This window comes from Acinonyx jubatus, chromosome A3 (assembly GCF_027475565.1).
Source record: "Acinonyx jubatus isolate Ajub_Pintada_27869175 chromosome A3, VMU_Ajub_asm_v1.0, whole genome shotgun sequence".
Lineage (NCBI taxonomy): Eukaryota > Metazoa > Chordata > Mammalia > Carnivora > Felidae > Acinonyx > Acinonyx jubatus.
In genome coordinates this window covers 60062369-60079993 of record NC_069388.1, presented here as the reverse complement: position 1 = coordinate 60079993, position 17625 = coordinate 60062369, and the positions used below count along the sequence as shown (strand labels likewise).

Below are 17625 nucleotides of genomic sequence, written 5' to 3'. Positions count from 1 at the left end.
GCTAATGAGCTGTATTTTAAACATTGCTGTAGACCACACGATCCTACTATAACCTTCAAAAGCCTCCTCAGCCTGTAATGTAACTCAAATTAAAATCCTTTACAACATTTTCTCTACAAAAGAAACCCCAATTATAGATCAAAGAGGCATACGGTGGCTACTCTTCTTAGTGTACATTTGACTGAACACCTGTATCTCTTAACACTAAGGCTTTTTCTTTCTTTGAAGACCTCCAAAACCCACATAACTAAATAATCAGTGTTAAAACTAATGATAAAATTTGCTACTCATTAAAAGTTTTATCTATTTTTATTAGAAGAACTCTTGAATTCAACATGGCTTCTTCTTAAACTTCTTTATTTCAAATACACATGAACGGTCGTGGCACAGAGAAACAGTGATGAAAGGCACAGTCAACAGGACCAGTTATTAGGTTTTCAATTATAGCAGCAAATTTGAAAATAAATAATCTTCCTTGAAAAATCTAACAGGTACCTAAAATATTACTACAGATATTACCCATTCACCTAATGAAAACATTTTAAGGAAAATATGTACATTAAAGGAGAAAACAAAAATCTGGTACAACCTGGAAAAGCAATTCCTCAGGCACCTTCTCTAACAGGTGCTTCCAGAAACAGCCATAACCTTACTGGCGTTCTCAGAAACACATTAGTTTTTCATTCCATAAATGAAACATAATTGTTATGTTTAATCAACTGATTTCTAAATCTTTCTTAGAAAACATCACTGTACTGAAATGAAAAGTATCAAATCTGCTGGCAGTGCATCTTACAGTACTGTCGGTATCAGCCATTTTTAAGGCTCAAAGAATGTGTCTTCAAAAGGTATTTTCACCCAATTTCCAGCAAACACTGAACATTTCAAATGGAATGCTAATCAAACTAAAATACCAAACCTTTTACTCCAGGGGGATTTGCTAATTACTAATCAGAAAACGAGGAGCAAGAGATCTATAAAGTAGCCTTCCTAATGTCCAAGATACCATTAAAAATTCCCCACAACAATGCTTATTTGGAGAACAAGTTTAGCACCACTATTAACATTTTTACTGCAATGTGAACAACACTGGGAAGGATACTTTGCACACAGTGCTTTCCATTCAATTCCCAGCTTATTTTCCTAAACAATGTCTTTTAAATTCTCAACACGCACGCGCACACACACGCGCGGGAGTGCCAGCTCTTTCCTTTTTGTTTCCTTGAAAATGATCTAGTTAGTGCCCAAAAAGGTGGAGTGTTTTAGGCAAGAAGAGTTTATATATAGGTACTGATGACAGGGATATATATAACATCCTTTTTTTTTTAATACTGTGGTAGTAGTCTTTCAGCATTGTTATGTTCACATGCATTAAAGAAGTAAACTAAGCATACTAGTTATCATGGCATATATCAAGATTATTAAAATTGTACAGCTATCAAACTAAATTTCACACACTGTAAGTAATGCTACATAGCTTGGAAAAGTTTCTTTTTCTATAAAAGAAAGAGCTGGGCTATTTGAGTTCCCTTAGAACACTTAAGATGATTATGACTCCAATTTCTCACCTTCTGACAGTCTCAGCATCTCATTTTCTTCCCTTTAGCTCTGCTTTTCTTCTATTAAGGGTATGGCAATATAGTAAAAATAAGCACAAAAATTAATGTACAAAATGAAAACAAGCTTCACCAGCAATTAATGGCTTGGAAGCAGAGAGGTATTTTGGAAAATATTTGCAAAGTATAAAAATTTGGTTGACACCTACAGAATTTGATCTGTGCTCAGACAATAAACAAGTGGGTTTAAAAAAAATTAAGTTCTTCAGTACGGAGTAGATTATCTGATCTCTTATATAAAGGCAGAAGTTTTTTCTCTCTCCTAATATTTAAAATACTACTGTTCATCATTCTTAAATAGTATACTGACAGGATCAGAGCAGACTAAACCAGCACAAAATAACACCTCTTCCAGGAAAAAGATTCTATATACACTGGGTCCTGGTTCTAGTACGAGCACAATACCATTCTAGCAGTTTCTTTACAAAACACTGCTAAGATACACTGCTAAGATGTTTTTGGCGACTAACTTCCAGTCAGGACTACTTGAGATTCTCTGGGAGAGAAACTCCAAAGGATGCCCAGGTAAAAGTTTGCTAGTGTAAGACTTGACCCCTGTGGTTACCGAGAAATATCCAACTTAACTACAGGCAATCACGTGTGAAGACTTGTCATCTCTTTTCAATATTATATTCATTTTCTACTGTGTAACAAATCACGAATTCAGAAGCTGAAGACCATACCTATTTATTATCTCACAGTCTGCAGGCCAGAAGTCAGGGTGGGCTTGATTGGCGTTCTCGGCAGTGGATCTCACAAGGCTGGAATCAAGGTGGTGGTGGGCCGGGTTCTCCTCTGCTGGAGGGGATTGTAGTTGCAGGCTCATTCAGGTTGTTGATTAACTGAGTTCCTGTGGCTGTAGAGCTGGAGTACCCACTCCCTGGGCTGTTGGCTGAGGCCTCTGTCAGCTCCTTCCGGGCATCTGCATTTCTTCTCGTGTGCCTTGAGTTCTCTTGCTGTCAATCTCTGACTTCTGCTACCAGCCTGAGAAAACACTGCTTTTAAGGGGCTCACATGATTAGGTAAGCTGTCCCCAGATAATCTCCCTTTTGCTGTATAACATAGTTATGGATGGTATTCATGGGTTCCACCCACACACAAAGGGGGAGAATCTCCTATAGGTACCTGAGGGTCACATGCAGACTTCTGGCTACTACACATACACACGGCTATTACCAATCGCTCCCAACATGCTGTTTCCACATAACTAAACTTGTCTTTGAGGACAGTACTGTTAGGAGACAACCTTTTCATTACGATGACAGATTTAAAAGAAGCCTTCAGAATACTGCTGAAGCTTTTTAAAAATAATGACATCTTCTAATCCCTTGCTGGTACAACTACTAATCTGAGAAGCCATACCTTTTTTGAAGACCTTTCCGGTGGTTGAATTAATATACACGTACGTGTCTACAGACTGGCTGCTAAATAATCCATATGCATTCACTTTTTCCAAAGCTTTTCAATCCCACTGCCTGAAACCACCGTTTTTTGACTACACAGTGCAGCACTGTGTGTGCCGTACAGAACGCGGGAGACTTCGAGAACTGCGAAATCTTAGATCTTAGAATCCTAGGAACAGTCCTCGACCTTCTCACCTACCATACCCATCATCTGCACTGTGACATATTCTGCATGTCTGCTTTTAGCAGACATGGTTTACTCTGGTTTCTGAAGCGTTCATAATAGCACTCCTGACATGGCGCTATCCAACAGAACTTTCTGCAATGAGGGAAGGCTCTAGGTCTGTGCTGTCCATTGCAGGGGCCACTAGCCACGTGTGTCTAACAAGCATTGAACTGTAGCTAGTGTGACTGAGGAGCTGAGGTTTTATTAATTTAAATTTAAATAGCTACCACATGCCTGTATATGACTGTATACCGGACAGCACAGCTCTAGAGTCTTAACAGTTGATGTGTTTATGTTTACACACCAGATGCAAACCATGTTTGATTTCTCTATGTTAATAATTAGTCCCACCACTGGACGCATTCCCCACTCACTGTTCTCATAAAAGTGGCTCCGTGTCCTCTCAAGGCTAAGCACCTCCTTCCCTCAGTCTCAGGTACTCTTCACCTCCTCGAAGGCTCTGTCCCAACTACTCTTCAGGGCTACCACTATGATGTCTTGCTTGAGGAAAGCATGGCTGTTTCTAACCTTCTAGGGAGGAAGTGGGGGAAGGGAGAGACTAACAATGAGACGATCCGAGCACCTGCTGCATCAGAGGACAGACACAAAGGATGAGTCACAGACTTGTTCCCAGGAGCTTGAAGCCTGGTCAGCTGGAGAATGTGTGCGCACACACGTACACACACAAACACATGCCCTGTGAACAATCAGAAACTCGACAGCCGAGTGTGTAAGAGGGTGGCAAGGAACGTGGGTAAAGGGAGTTAAAAAGAAAGAGGAGTGTGGGTGACCCGGACTGGGCACCTCCCACGTGCCAGGCACTGTCCCAGGCGCTACTAGGCACTGGAAACAATTCATGGGGAGGAACACACAAGACAGTTTCTGAACGGTGGGTAAGATTTGGTTCAAACTATTCTTGGGAATGGGGACGGCGGGGGGTGGGGGTGGGCGATGAGCTAAGCCTGGGAGAGGAGACTGAGCATGAAACAGGGAAATGCTGGCTAGGAAGGCTCGTCAGTCTAAAGACAGACGCCCTACCAAATGGTGACAAGCTGTGATAACTGTCACCTACTTAGATTTTCAGAGCACGGCTTTCTCTCTAAAATCAGAGTGGGCTACTGTGGAAGCAGGGAAACACGAGGACGTCTCAACCCACCTCCAGAATTTCCCCCCGGACACTTAGTTGTCACAACAGTCATTTAGTATGTGAAGCAGCTGCCAAAATTTTGTAACAAAAGGTTAGTTTGTAAAATGAAATCTGCCTGCAAGGATCCAGCCAGGGAAATACAAAATAAAAAGTAAATTAAAGAAAACGAAGAGTAAATTTTAAAAACCCAGTCAAGATTTTTAACTAGACTTTGACATAAAGATTATTGGCAAAGTGTACCTCTTTAATCAAGAAAAGTGACTAACGACGGTTCAGATGTGAGTAATGGAAGTAACTACCCTTTCAGTGTTTTCCAACAACTTTAACCCGCCACACTGTACAGACAACGAGGCTGTCTGGAAGCTCTTGCTGCAGGATCCTGGCTAACCACACGAAGCTCCTCTAGGCGAGAGGCAACCAGGTGGAACCTCCAGCCACCCGAGGCTTCAGCCATTGGCTAGTCTGCCAGTTCGGGGGATCAGTCTCTGCACATCTGTAACCCACCTGGCACCCTGCCTGAGGCACACCAGACTGGTTGGGAACTGATGCTGATAATTCATAACTTTTTAAAAATAAAGTACTTTTGTAAAGATCACTGACTGCTAAGGCTGATAGTATTTTTGTTTACAGTAGTAATAACATTTGGAATTACATGTTTAAGAGTAATAAATACTCTTCAGATATAAATTTACTTAGAAGTTTATAACGCAACAGAATAAACCACTTTGGAAAAAACATACAACTGCTACAATACCTCTCCCTAAAAACCAATATTACAATTTTATTTTTCTTTAAAATTAAGTGATTTTGACTCATACAATAACATTACCTAGAAAACATTTTGTCAGAACTCATAAAATGGGTGCAGATACAAAAGGATCAACAAGAGATAATGCATCTAACTCATGGAGTAAAGACAAAGATTAAAAGAGAAAAAAGATCTGTCATCTTACATATCAGAGGGAATGTAATGAGTTCAGTCCATGATAATTTGGGTTGAATGCATGACCCCTGCACATTAAAATTTATCAGACTGATTTTTTACACCATAAACAGTATAGTAAAATAACCCTCAAGAAGGACATTGGTCTTTAAAATCTTGGCTTTAAGGAATGACAAATGCCTTTGAAAATATTTTGTTCAGAATCACTGCGATTATAAAAGTACTTCAGTTAGGAAATCAATCTAGAATCATTCTTAAATGGCAGTGCATTTGAAAAATGGCATTAATTTGTAATGTTTGCGTTTCCAAAGAAAAATATAGAAAGAACTTAAAAAAGCAAGGTAACTTTCCAAAAAAAGTATTGATTCAAAAATTTACTGCACAAAAATATGTACTTCTTAAATGTTTCTAATAAATTAACTCCATAACATTTTTATGTATATTTATATATTTATATATATATAATCCCTGATAATCTATAAAAGAGGGTCTATAATAGTAAAATAAATGAACTTCAAAAGTACCCCCTTCATAAAATGTATGTAACATTAATTTTTCTCAAATTTAAGGAATGTAACAATATGTACAACTCTTATGTATTAGTATAATACCAAAATAGTACAAGTCATATTAACAGGCTGTCGTAACTGTAAAATGTTTGAGTCAAGTTAAAATTGGAGGACAGCTTAGGTTCGAATGAATGCAATTACCCATGGGAGGTTCACTTTCCAAGTGGAAATGACAATCATCTTATCTACAGTAGATTTCACAAGAGGTAGTGTTCAAGTAAAAAAAAAAAAAAAAAGATACATGCTTAACTATCTTTAATTAACAAATTCACAGGAAAAAAATGAACTGGTTTCTTAGCGGATGATCAGTTGGTGACTTTTTTAATATGAATCTGAAATACAAAATAATGAGAAATACAATAAAGGCCTTATACATGAAATCAAAATGTAGTAAAAAAGAAAGTACAATCTGTTTCACTGATTTATCATATTGTCTTACCTCGTTAAGAATGGCCCAAACAGCAGAATTCTGAATGACTGAAAGTCGAAAGGCTGAAATGGGGTTTAGACTGGGATCCACCATTCCTTCAGCAACACCATTCTCAAATTTTCCTTCAAAATAAAAATCAACATACGTTGGGTCGACTGAAACAAGCACACATAGGACATCACTGACTTAAAGCAGGAAAGAAAAACAAAATATTTTCAGTGGATGTCTTTACACAGGGCCTGGGTGAATTTTTTCCCCTTCTTTCTACTTTTATTCAACTTTCAAATTTTTCATGAAGTAGTGTAAGCTTTCATTAGAAGCAACCTATTAAAACAGGCAGAGCTCTGCTTTTTTCCTATTGCAAATTAGAAGGTATATATTTGTTCTTGCATCAAAAATGTTTTAACATGCAGGTTTTTAACAAAATGTGACTTCACCAAACCTCACCCTATGAGTAAGGAAGTATACCCTATACCATCACTCAGTCTGACCCCTCTGAGGGTTACGTTAGAACAACAAATTTCAATGCTTTTAAGACATACATACAATAGGTGGACTTAGAGCAGGGGTTCAATCTTTGTGTATTCTTTCCAAGGTCACACTTAGAAGGAATTAACAAGTGATACCTCCTCTAGGCAGTTTTAATAGAAAAATCCATTATAAATGACAAGCTAAAAAAGCTCTCTTTAGGGATAGGACCAAGAAGTTCTATAAAAAGGTTAACATGCTCTTTATCTACTTTTTCTTGCTATGAGGAATATTCTTATAACAACAACAAAAAGCTGTTGAAAAAGTGACAGAAAAATGGTGTGTTCTTGGCCACATTTCTCTAAGCCAGGAACTGGCAACCCTTTTCTTATTATAAAGGGCAGACAGGGGCGCCTGGATGGCTCAGTTGGTTAAGCATCTGATTCTTGATTTCAGCTCAGGTCATGATCTCACAATTTGTGGGATCGAGCCCCGTGCCAGGCTCTGTGCTGACAGCATGGAGCCTGCTTGGGATTCTCTCTCACTCTCTCTGTCCCTCCTCTCTGGCTTGTGCACACAACTCTCTCTCAAAATAAACAAACAGGGGGAAAAATAATAAAGGGCAGATAGTAAATATTTGGGGCTTTGTGGGCCAGGAGGAAAACTGAAGATATTAGGTTGGTACTTATATAGAGAAAAAGTTCCACAAAATTTTTATTGATGAAATTCATATTATAAGAACTACCACTGAGTTTGTCTTTTGCTAATGCAGGTGTACTAAGGAGATCATAATTCCTTTTGCAAGGGTTAACATTTTAGTTATCTGGGATTCAAAGTGATCCTCATCAAAATTGACTGCAAATGTTCATCTGTTAAAGTGGGTCTGTAATGAGATTTTATGTATTTTATCTTGGATATTTCCTTTCACACAGCCTACATACTGCGAAATACTGACACCAGTCCATAAGTACGTGATTTTAATGGAGCGTATTCATCACTTGGAAGGTATTTATGGAATTCCATTAGGTTCTTCTCCTTGATATTTGCCTTGTATGTGTCACTACACTGCAGATGAGTCACTTCCAAGCAAAAGTTAGGTGGAAGCTCCTTGATTAGTTTGATATTACTTATAGTTCAAATAACAACTGTCATCAGTGATTTGACTGAAACATAGGGTTTTTTGCATGTGAGTACTATTTGGTCTTATAATTTTAGGTTGAATTAAGAAACGTTATCAAGCCTGCAGGAAACACTAATTTTCAAAGAGAAAATAGTGGTTGAGGGCAGTTCTTGCCACTGGGAAAAATTTCAATCTTGTTGTTGAGGTTAAAAAAAAAAAAAGGTTTCTTTTTTCACAATAAATGTGATCAGTGCTAAGCCCCAGAACTGCTATATGGTACAACAAGTCATGCTATTCAGTTCCTATTTCTGACACAAGTTCACAGAACTGATTATGGTAAAGTCCAAGAGAGTGAATGGTGTTCACTGCTAATGCTGCTGGTTCAATAAAATAATGATACAGGCACACCTGGGTGGCTCAGTCGGTTAAGCATCTGGCTCTTGGTGTCAATTCAAGTCATGATCCCATGGTTCGTGGGTTTGAACCCTGGGCTGGGCTCTGCACTGACGGCATGGAGCCTGCTTGGAATTCTCCCCCCCACCCCCGTCCCTCCCCTGCTCTATCAAAATAAATAAACTTTAAAAAAATGATATGTGGCAAATTCAATTATTTCCTGTAAAATACCTGATGAATAGTAAAATAAATAACCATAGGCTTTAAACACCCTACATTTTCACAGGCTTCGTAAATTTACCCAACTAAGCTTTCTTTTCCATACATATTTTTACCACTGTTCATTATAACACATCCTGGCAGATTCCACTTCAGGTTGTACTCAATTTGTGTTTTCTCAGCTTGTTTGAAAATATTCTTGCCTATACTTGGTGCCATGCAGACTTTTCAGAGGCCAATTCTTTAGTCACTTCAAGTTTGGCATTGACTCCAAATAACAACTGGGCAGTACCAGTTAATATCTATCAACTCATCAAGACCCAAGGAAATAATATGCTTTGTTTTTTGACTAATACCATTCCCAATGTCTTCAATTCTTCACTCAATTGTTGCCGAAAGCTCGATGGTCTTAAAAAAAGTTTTTTTAACGTTTATTTATTTTTGAGAGAGAGAGAGGGAGAGAGAGGGAGTGAGCCGGGGAGGAGCAGAGAGACAGGGAGACACAGAATCTGAGGCAGGCTCCAGGCTCTGAGCTGTCAGGGCAGAGCCTGACACGGGGCTCGAACCCACAAACCATGAGATCATGACCTGAGCTAAAGTCAGATGCTTAACCAACTGAGCCACCCAGGTGCCCCTCGATGGTCTTAAATAAGGTTAACTGATCTACACACGTATCTTTGACTACTTCAATTAAATAGGATTTAACTCACTACTGGTAACTGATTTTACTTGGCTAACACACAAACCATTCTGAAACTCACTTTGGTTATATCCTCATCTGAATTTTTTATTTTTGTGAAGAAATTATGCTGTAATAAAATATTCTAATTTTCTGAACATTGTATTCCTGTGAGTTGGGAATATTATGAGTGCTTAGAACAGTAATGTATTCTCTAGCACAGCTATTGCATCACTGCCTAATAACCACAACAATCTGTCAACTGATTTTGTGAAATAATTACATTTCACACTGTTAAAAAGCACTGACATTCAAAGTCCACTTTTATTGTTTTGACATGATGGATAAGTACTGGTCATTTTTTAAAAAATGTCACACTATGGTGGTGTGTGGGTGCGTGGGGCACTTGAAACTGTCAAATTATGGGGCGCCTGGGTGGCTCAGTCAGTTAAGCATCCAACTTTGGCTCAGGTCATGGTCTCATGGTTCATAAATTCGAGACCCACATCGGGCTCTGTGCTGATAGCTCAGAGCCTGCAGCCTGCTTTGGATTCTGTGTCTCTCTCTCTGCCCCTTCCCTGGCTCACACTCACTCTCTCAAAAATAAACATTAAATTTGGCAGAGAAACTGTCAAATTATGAATGTATCACTGCTATTTTAGTGCACTGAGCATCAGGTAGAAGCAATCAGTGCACCACCGCAATCACTATTGGAACTACTTGCTCACCTCTGCTGTTGCAGCACAAAAGCACATAGACAGGGGCGCCTGAGTGGCTCAGTCAGTTAAGCATCTGATTGCTGATTTTGGCTCAGGTCATGTTCTCACCATTGTGAGACTGAGCCCCGTGTGTCAGGCTCTGTGCTGACATCGTGGAGCCTGCTTGAGAATCTGTCTCTCCTCGCTCTCTGCCCCTCCCCTGCTTGTGCTGTCTCTCTCTCTCTCTCTCTCTCTCTCTCAAAATAAATAAACATTAAAAATATTTTTAAAGAAAGCACACAGACAATATGTAAATAAATAAGCATGGATGTGTTCCAATAAAATTTTATTTATGGACACTGAAATTCAAATTTTTATAAGTTTTACATGCCACAATATATAATTCATTTTTTCAAACCATTTAAAAATAAAAATAAAAAAATGTTAATCATTCTAAGCTCATGGTCCATTCAAAAACAGGAAGTGGGGGGGAAAAACAGGAAGTGGGCCTGATGTGGCCCATGGGCTATCATTTACTCATTATTCAGCAGTCTAATCTAGAGTTTTACGACATAATGATTAGGCTCTTAGTAAGATAAGATACGTTTAAAGTGAAAACCATACTAGAGAAGACATGCATTCATATGTACAAGAAATATTAAATGTATCAACTTACAAAGTAATGTGTTTATTAAAAAGTTATTAATACACTATTTCATAAAAGTATGTACACATATTGGGGCTGGACTGGGGTAAGGAGCAATGCTACAAGAAAGTATTATTGAATTATTAAGTTAGGCAGGGGGTTTAGGGCTGAAAAATACTTTGAAACTCACAACACTGAATGAGACATCATACTGTCATCTGATGAGCTCAGTTAATTAGAAAAATAATTACCTAACGATATAACTGGTCTCATTCAAACACTTTGACCCCGCAATTTTATCCTGCAGATATACTCTCACATGTCCAAAAAGAATATATGTATCACAGCAAAAACTGCAAACAACCATTCGTCGCTAGGTGACTGGCCATATCAATTAAGATATGCTAATACAAGGGAATACTAGGCAGCCAATTAAAAGAGTGAAGAAAGAATACAAAGAATAAAGTAAAACTGAAGATAATGCAGCTAAAGACCTACTTGCATTCCCAATGTAGAGAAACTCCCTACATGTGCAGAAGAGTTCAAACCAGCATTGTTTATAACAGCAAAAGAAAGAAAAAAGAAAGAAAATGGAAACAAACATTATAACCAAACAAGAGAACAGTGATATATTCATCCATGAAAATTTGCACAGCAGTGAAAATGAATGAGCCGTAGATACACGCACCCACATGGATGAATCTCATGATGGTGAGAGAAAACTGCAGGCTACAGAATGATATCATTTATCTCAGATTTAAGAACAAGCAAAATAACACTGTGCATATATGTAGGAATATATCCTACATATGTGCTAGATATGTACATGCAAATGGTAACCACCAAATTTATGACAGTAGTTACCCTTGGTGGAAAGGGAAAAGACGTTAGGGAAGGACAACTGAATTGGCAAATCTTAAACCAGATACACAGATATTCACTCAATTACTATTTGTATCTTCTGTGCACCTGAAATAGTACAATTTTTAGAATGTTCATCTTCCATATGTACATATGTACTTCAGTCAGTGAAAAGATGCCGAACAAAGATCATAAAGTATGTATGTTATTTGTGTGCTACTGTGTGTTTTTGAAGAAAATATTCCTACTTTTATTTATGAACAGAATACTTCTGGAAGGACACAAATCATAAGAATTGCCTCTGGGAAGTACTGGGTAGGAGGGAAAAGAAGAGGGAGGGAGACTTAAGTTTATGCTTTTTAAAACATGTGCGTGTATTATCTTTCCAGATAACAAATTTAACTTTTGCCCTTAACCCGGTGGTCTGATAGGTCAGCATTAAAAGAAATAAACAAAGGGGAAAATGAAGGAGGAAATTACTGAAGACTGCCTAGAATTCCCAAACTCTGGCACTGGGCAGGACTTCCACGGTCAGGCTCCCTGTGGCCATACTCCTGCTGCACCCTGACTGTGGTCCATTCCTTCCTTCCAGTGTTTCTCTAAAAAGGCTCTTCTCCTCACAACTTGGGTTTCTTTCACAAGACTGCCCTTAGCATGATGCCATACCATCCACCCTACCCCACTCTCAGCCATCAGGTTTCCACTAACTGTCAGCTGACTGTTTAGTTTTCAACAACGCCTTCAAGTATAAATTGCTGTACACTCTGATCCAATTAAATCCAGGCCCCTATGTAGGGCCAGTCTTTGTGGATTGTTCCCACCCAGCAAGGCTCTTATTAGCTCTCTTTCCCTGGTTCTTTCTGGCTAAAAGAAATGACCACATTACAGATGCTCAGAGTAGACACCTGTATGACCTCCAGGTGGCCAGGTCCAAAAGCATCTCAATACAGACCTAATGTTCAGGAGGGAAGCAAGAGGCTAAAGGCATAGATTCTGGCACGTGGATGTTGTTGAGACCCTGTAAATGGCAAAGGTCACCCAGTAAGAGACTGTGGAAGGCAGCAGAAGGCAGCAGAAGACAGATTATCAGTGAGAATCAACAATGAAATAGCGGGTGGAGAAAGAAAGAGGAACCAGCAAATGAACCTTTGATCGGAAACTCTGGGTGGGTCAAGATAATAAAAGTATGTACTAAAACATGAGAATACAACTTGGAGGACGTTGGTAATTGTAACCCTAAAGCTGCTTAACATCTGACAAGAGTTTAAAATTACTTTAGGATTAAGTCCAGACAAGTCAAAAACAATTTACCAGTTTAAAGTAGGAGGTATTACCTATTCTGAAATAACCATCTTCTAATCGTTTGTCTTTGGTTTCTTTGCTTATTTCCAAACCTTCACTCTAAAACAGAACAAAAACATTAATTTTACAAATGATTACTTCTATTTAAAACAGAGCTAATTTAGCTTAATAGAAAAGTGGCATTTGTGGCACAGTTATCTTTAAAAAAGGGAAAATGTCATGAGTCTTGAACTTTAAAAAGCCTAACAATACAAGTATTCTTTTAACTATCTGAATTTGTATATACTAGTGGCTAAAAAATTTAAATTTTAAATTTAAACCAATTTAATAGGGCACTATTTTTTATTAAAAATACATGGAACTGTGTTAACTCGAAAGAAATCTAAGCACTCCTTAAAGACCAATAAATTAATTTTATGTATTAATCAACAGGCATTAAAACCACATGGTATTTTGGGACTCAAAATATAAACATTAGAGTAAAATGATGATTCATTTATTTTCCTGGTAGGAACGTCCAAGTTATTTTCCAACAGGAAACAAAATGAAGGCTCTTTCTATGAATAAGGCAAAAAGGACAATATATTAATGTTGCTTGCCACTGAGGTCCTACAATCATGAAAATTTTCCCTCATCTTCTAATCAAGAATAACCTCAAGATAAGTCTACTACTGATCTTAGTTCTTAAGAAAAATCAGGGGGAAAATAGGCATACCTTAAGAGGCAAAACTTCCACAGTTGTGTTTAGGAGAATATCTCCTGGATGTTCTTGATTGCCACTATGGAACAAATAACTGAAAATAAAAACACAAAAATAAAAATATGAGTCAGAGTAGACTTTACGAAGATTTAAGAAGATGCTCTTACCTCTGAGTAAGCTTTATCAACAGGACTCTGACCACAAAGCTGACAGCACCAGAACTTGGCGCAAGGGCACATTATTATGTACTCCGAATAGTTGCTGGAAGCTTCAAAACTTAAAGACTCAACATTTCGGTGATGTGCTAATTCCTTTCTTTAGAAGGGTCATGTGTATTGCTTAGCATAATAATGTATTTAACAGGTTTTTTTTTTAAAGGACAGTTTTATGTTGCTGTTTATACTCCTTTACATACATAAACCTCTCAAGAAGATTAATCAAAGCTGCAGTGCCTATATAATATTACTGTATCTTGCATCAGAGAAAACTTTCACCAGGACAGCCATGATCCATGGTAAGTTCAAAGACTTGCTTTATCCAATACAAATAATAGCCTGTAAGCAAAGTAACCAATTCTAAATATCTGAATAATTCCACTTATCAGTATGAACAAACATTTGAATAATGACTATGATAAATCTAAAATCCTCTCTGGGTATGAGAATAATATCCTCAGGTTCTGATATCCTGAAAATTAATGTGGATATATAAGTATGGGTGGGGGGGTGGTAAAAACCAGACAGGGCATACAAAGCATATCTAAATCTAAATCTAAATCTAAAACTTAAGTTTAGCTAAGTTAAATGGTTACAAGTTTATACTTAGAGTCAGAAAGACCTGGATCCAAATTCTAGGACTCTCACTTAATAGAATTTTCACCTTTAGAAAGTTATATTAGCTTTCTGAGCCCGAGTTTCCTCTATACAGTGCAGAGAGTCCTACATAGCTCACATGACTATAGCAAGGAGTTGATGAGAGGCTGACAAAGTGCTTTGCATATTAAAAATACCCAGCAGGGAACAGTTATAGTTTGGCTATGATATAGTATGTTATTTGTGGGCAAAAAATCACCTGTGATGAAACATGATTTTCAAATGTTACACAGGGCAGGGCACCCTCTAAGATTAGCTCCCTCTAAGCTACAACAAAAAATAATTGCAACATTTCCAGATAAGAGACACTCTTTTTTTTAAAGGCATCTTTGATTTGGAATGCTGCTTCCTATAGCTATGGGCCATTCATTATTTCACCTATAGGTACAACAATATGGGACTGGGGAAGCCACTTCTAAGAAAAGAGGGATGGGCAGAACTTACAGTTTAGATAGACTGATTCAGAGGTGTTCACTATGTGATGGCTTATAGTGAAAAACTCAATACCATCTGCAACGTTTAACATTAGAAGAAGTAAATGATGGTACAGCCACACAATGGGATACTGTGCAAGCATTAAAATGTTTATGAATCACTTATGACAGGATAATTGCAAATATAAGACACAAATAATATACAGATCATGATGGTTTTCAAAGTAAAAAGTGCACAGAATTACCAAGAAAAAATGTGCCAAAAGGTCACAATGGTGGTGCTGAGGCTGTGTTTTTCTCATTTTTCATATTTTAAAATTTTTACATAATCAAAACATATGTTATATAGTCAGAAAATACTGTTCCTAACACTTCATTTATGTACTGACAAAATACAACTTCTGCTTCTCCCCTTCTCAGCAAACAAGTTATTATGCAAGTTGAAAAGTGATTCCTTTTCTCTATTCTAGGAAGGGTGGGTCTCTCCAAGAACTCCAAGAAAATTCATATGTACTCTGATTTTAAAAGAATTGTGTTTTACTATCGGGGCACCTGGGTGGCTCAGTAGGTTAAGCGTCCGACTTCAGCTCAGGTCATGATCTCGCGGCTTGTGAGTTTGAGCCCTGCATTGAGCTCTGTGCTGACAGCTCAGGGCCTGGAGCCTGCTTCAGATTCTGTGTCTCCCTCTCTCTGCCCCTTCCCAGCTCACATTCTGTCTCTCTCTCTCTCAAAAATAAACATTAAAAATTAAAAATAAAATTGCGTTTTACTATAAATGTATTCTCAATAGGGGCAAGTAAATATTACCTTACAGAGGTTTACTGAAAATGTATTTGTTATGAAATGTGACCTCCAGGGGCACCTGGGTGGCTCAGGTGGTTAAGCGTCCGACTTCGGCCCAGATCACCATGTCGCGGTTCATGGGTTTGAGCTCCACATCGAGCTCTGTGCTGACAGCTCAGAGCCTGGAGCCTGCTTCAGATTGTGTGTCTCCCTCTCTCTCTGCCCCTGCCCTGCTCGTGCTCTCTCTCTCTTGCTCTCTGTCTCTCAAAAATAAATAAACGTTAAAAAAAAAAAAGAAAAGAAATGTGATCTCCCATATGAGTTCTTTAGCAGATTCTTTGCTGGCACTATTTTAATTTGCTAAAAACAAACCAACAGATATGGTTTAAGACTATTCTTCTTTACGAGATGAAAGAAAATTGTTTCTAATTCTATGATGACTCTGCTTTAAAATTTTTTGAGTAGAGTCGAAATACAATGTTACATTAGTTTCCGGTGTACAACATAGTGATTCAACCTCTCTATGTTATGCTGTGCTCACCACAAATGTAGCTACCACTTGTCACCACACCATATCACAATATTACAGTATCGCAGACTATATTTCTAATGCTGTGCCTTTTATTCCAGTGACTTATTCATTCCATAACTAGAAGCCTGTATCTCCTACTCTCCTTCACCATTTTGCCTATCCCCCCACCTTCTCTCCTCTGGCAACTGGTTTGTTTTCTGTATTTAAAGGTCTGATTCTTTTTGTTTATTTGTGGGTTTTTGTTTGTTTCCTTCAGATTCCACTTATGAGTGGAATTAAATGGTATTTGTTTTTCTCAGTCTAACTTATTTCACTTAGCATAATAACCCTCTAGGTCCATCCATGTTGTCACTAATAAGATCTCATTCTTTATGTGGGTATGTAATGTTCTTTTGTGTATATATATACACATTTTCCTTATTCATTTGTCTACTGATGGACACTTGGGTTGTTTCCATATCTTGGCTATTGTAAATAATGCTGCAGAGGGGTGCATTTATCTTTTCGAGTTAGCGTTTTCCTTTTCTTTGGGTAAATACCCAGCAGTGGCATTATTGGATCGTACTGCATTTCTATTTTTAATTTTGGGGGTAACCCCCATACTGTTTTCCACAGTGGTTGCACCAGTCAGCATTCCCTCCAACAGCGCACAAGAGTTCCTTTTTCTCCACATCCTCATCAACACTTGTTATTTCTTGTCATTTTGCTTTTAGCCATTCTAACTGGTATGAGGTGATATCCATTGTTTTGACTTGCATTTCCCTGATGATTACTGATGTGAGTTTCTTTACGTGCACCTGCTGGGTATCTGTACATCATCTGTATGTAATAGGAAAATGTCTCTTCAGATCCTCCGTGTATTTTTTCATCAAATTGTTTATTTTTTTGGTGGTGAGTTATAGAAGTTCTATATGTATTTTAGATATTAAAACCTCATCAGATATTTATGACTCTTTTAAGTATGGTAAACACTACCTCAAAGTACCAAGTATCACACTATATACTATGAAAATGAACATTAACTAACAACAAAAATATTATATGCTCATAAATGCGAAGAATTACTCGGAAATATTTTCCCAGTGATAGTCCATTGCCAGATACAGTTTTATACATTTAAATTCCTCTTTAGAATCAGTTTAGAGTAACAAAATAAAATTAATAACATTATAACTATGCACTGTTTCTGACCACCTTAAATAGAATTATCCTAGATGATTTTTGGCGGGTTCTAAAAACTGGATGGCCCTCATGTGAGAACATGTAACATAACTACAGAATTAGTTTTAGGGGATTACATTTAAATGTATCATAGACTATCTAGAGAACACACCCAAAGCTGAGGAGAGGTAGAAGGAATCATCGCTATTAAAAAACAGGGAGAAAAGAGTCCTAAATTTTGTGAAATGAACATAAATTCTGAAAAACACAAAAGGGTTACCATGGTCGTCTAAAAGTAATCCAGCATCTGTAAAACCACTAACCAGGGATAGTCACAGTCTGTCAAATTTATCATTTCAGCCAAACTGCTAGGTAACTGACTAGCTCTCAGTTAAATCCTAAGGGATAGCCAATAATAAGGAC

At 37.8% G+C, this 17625-nt stretch overlaps 1 protein-coding gene across 4 annotated transcripts in view; it reads right to left on the bottom strand.

Moving 5' to 3' along the window:
- Positions 1-340: 340 nt before the first annotated feature.
- MGAT4A (alpha-1,3-mannosyl-glycoprotein 4-beta-N-acetylglucosaminyltransferase A) overlaps positions 341-17625 on the bottom strand; it is a 121505-nt gene continuing 104220 nt past the window's right edge. For all 4 annotated transcript variants that reach the window (XM_053200483.1, XM_053200484.1, XM_027072632.2 and 1 more), the window contains 4 exons: positions 13436-13514; positions 12753-12819; positions 6344-6456; positions 341-6236 (listed from right to left, as the gene is read on the bottom strand). In XM_053200483.1, coding sequence (XP_053056458.1) covers positions 6210-6236; positions 6344-6456; positions 12753-12819; positions 13436-13514 — 286 coding nt within the window. In that variant the 3' untranslated portion in view covers positions 341-6209. The remainder of the gene's footprint in view (positions 6237-6343; positions 6457-12752; positions 12820-13435; positions 13515-17625) is intronic.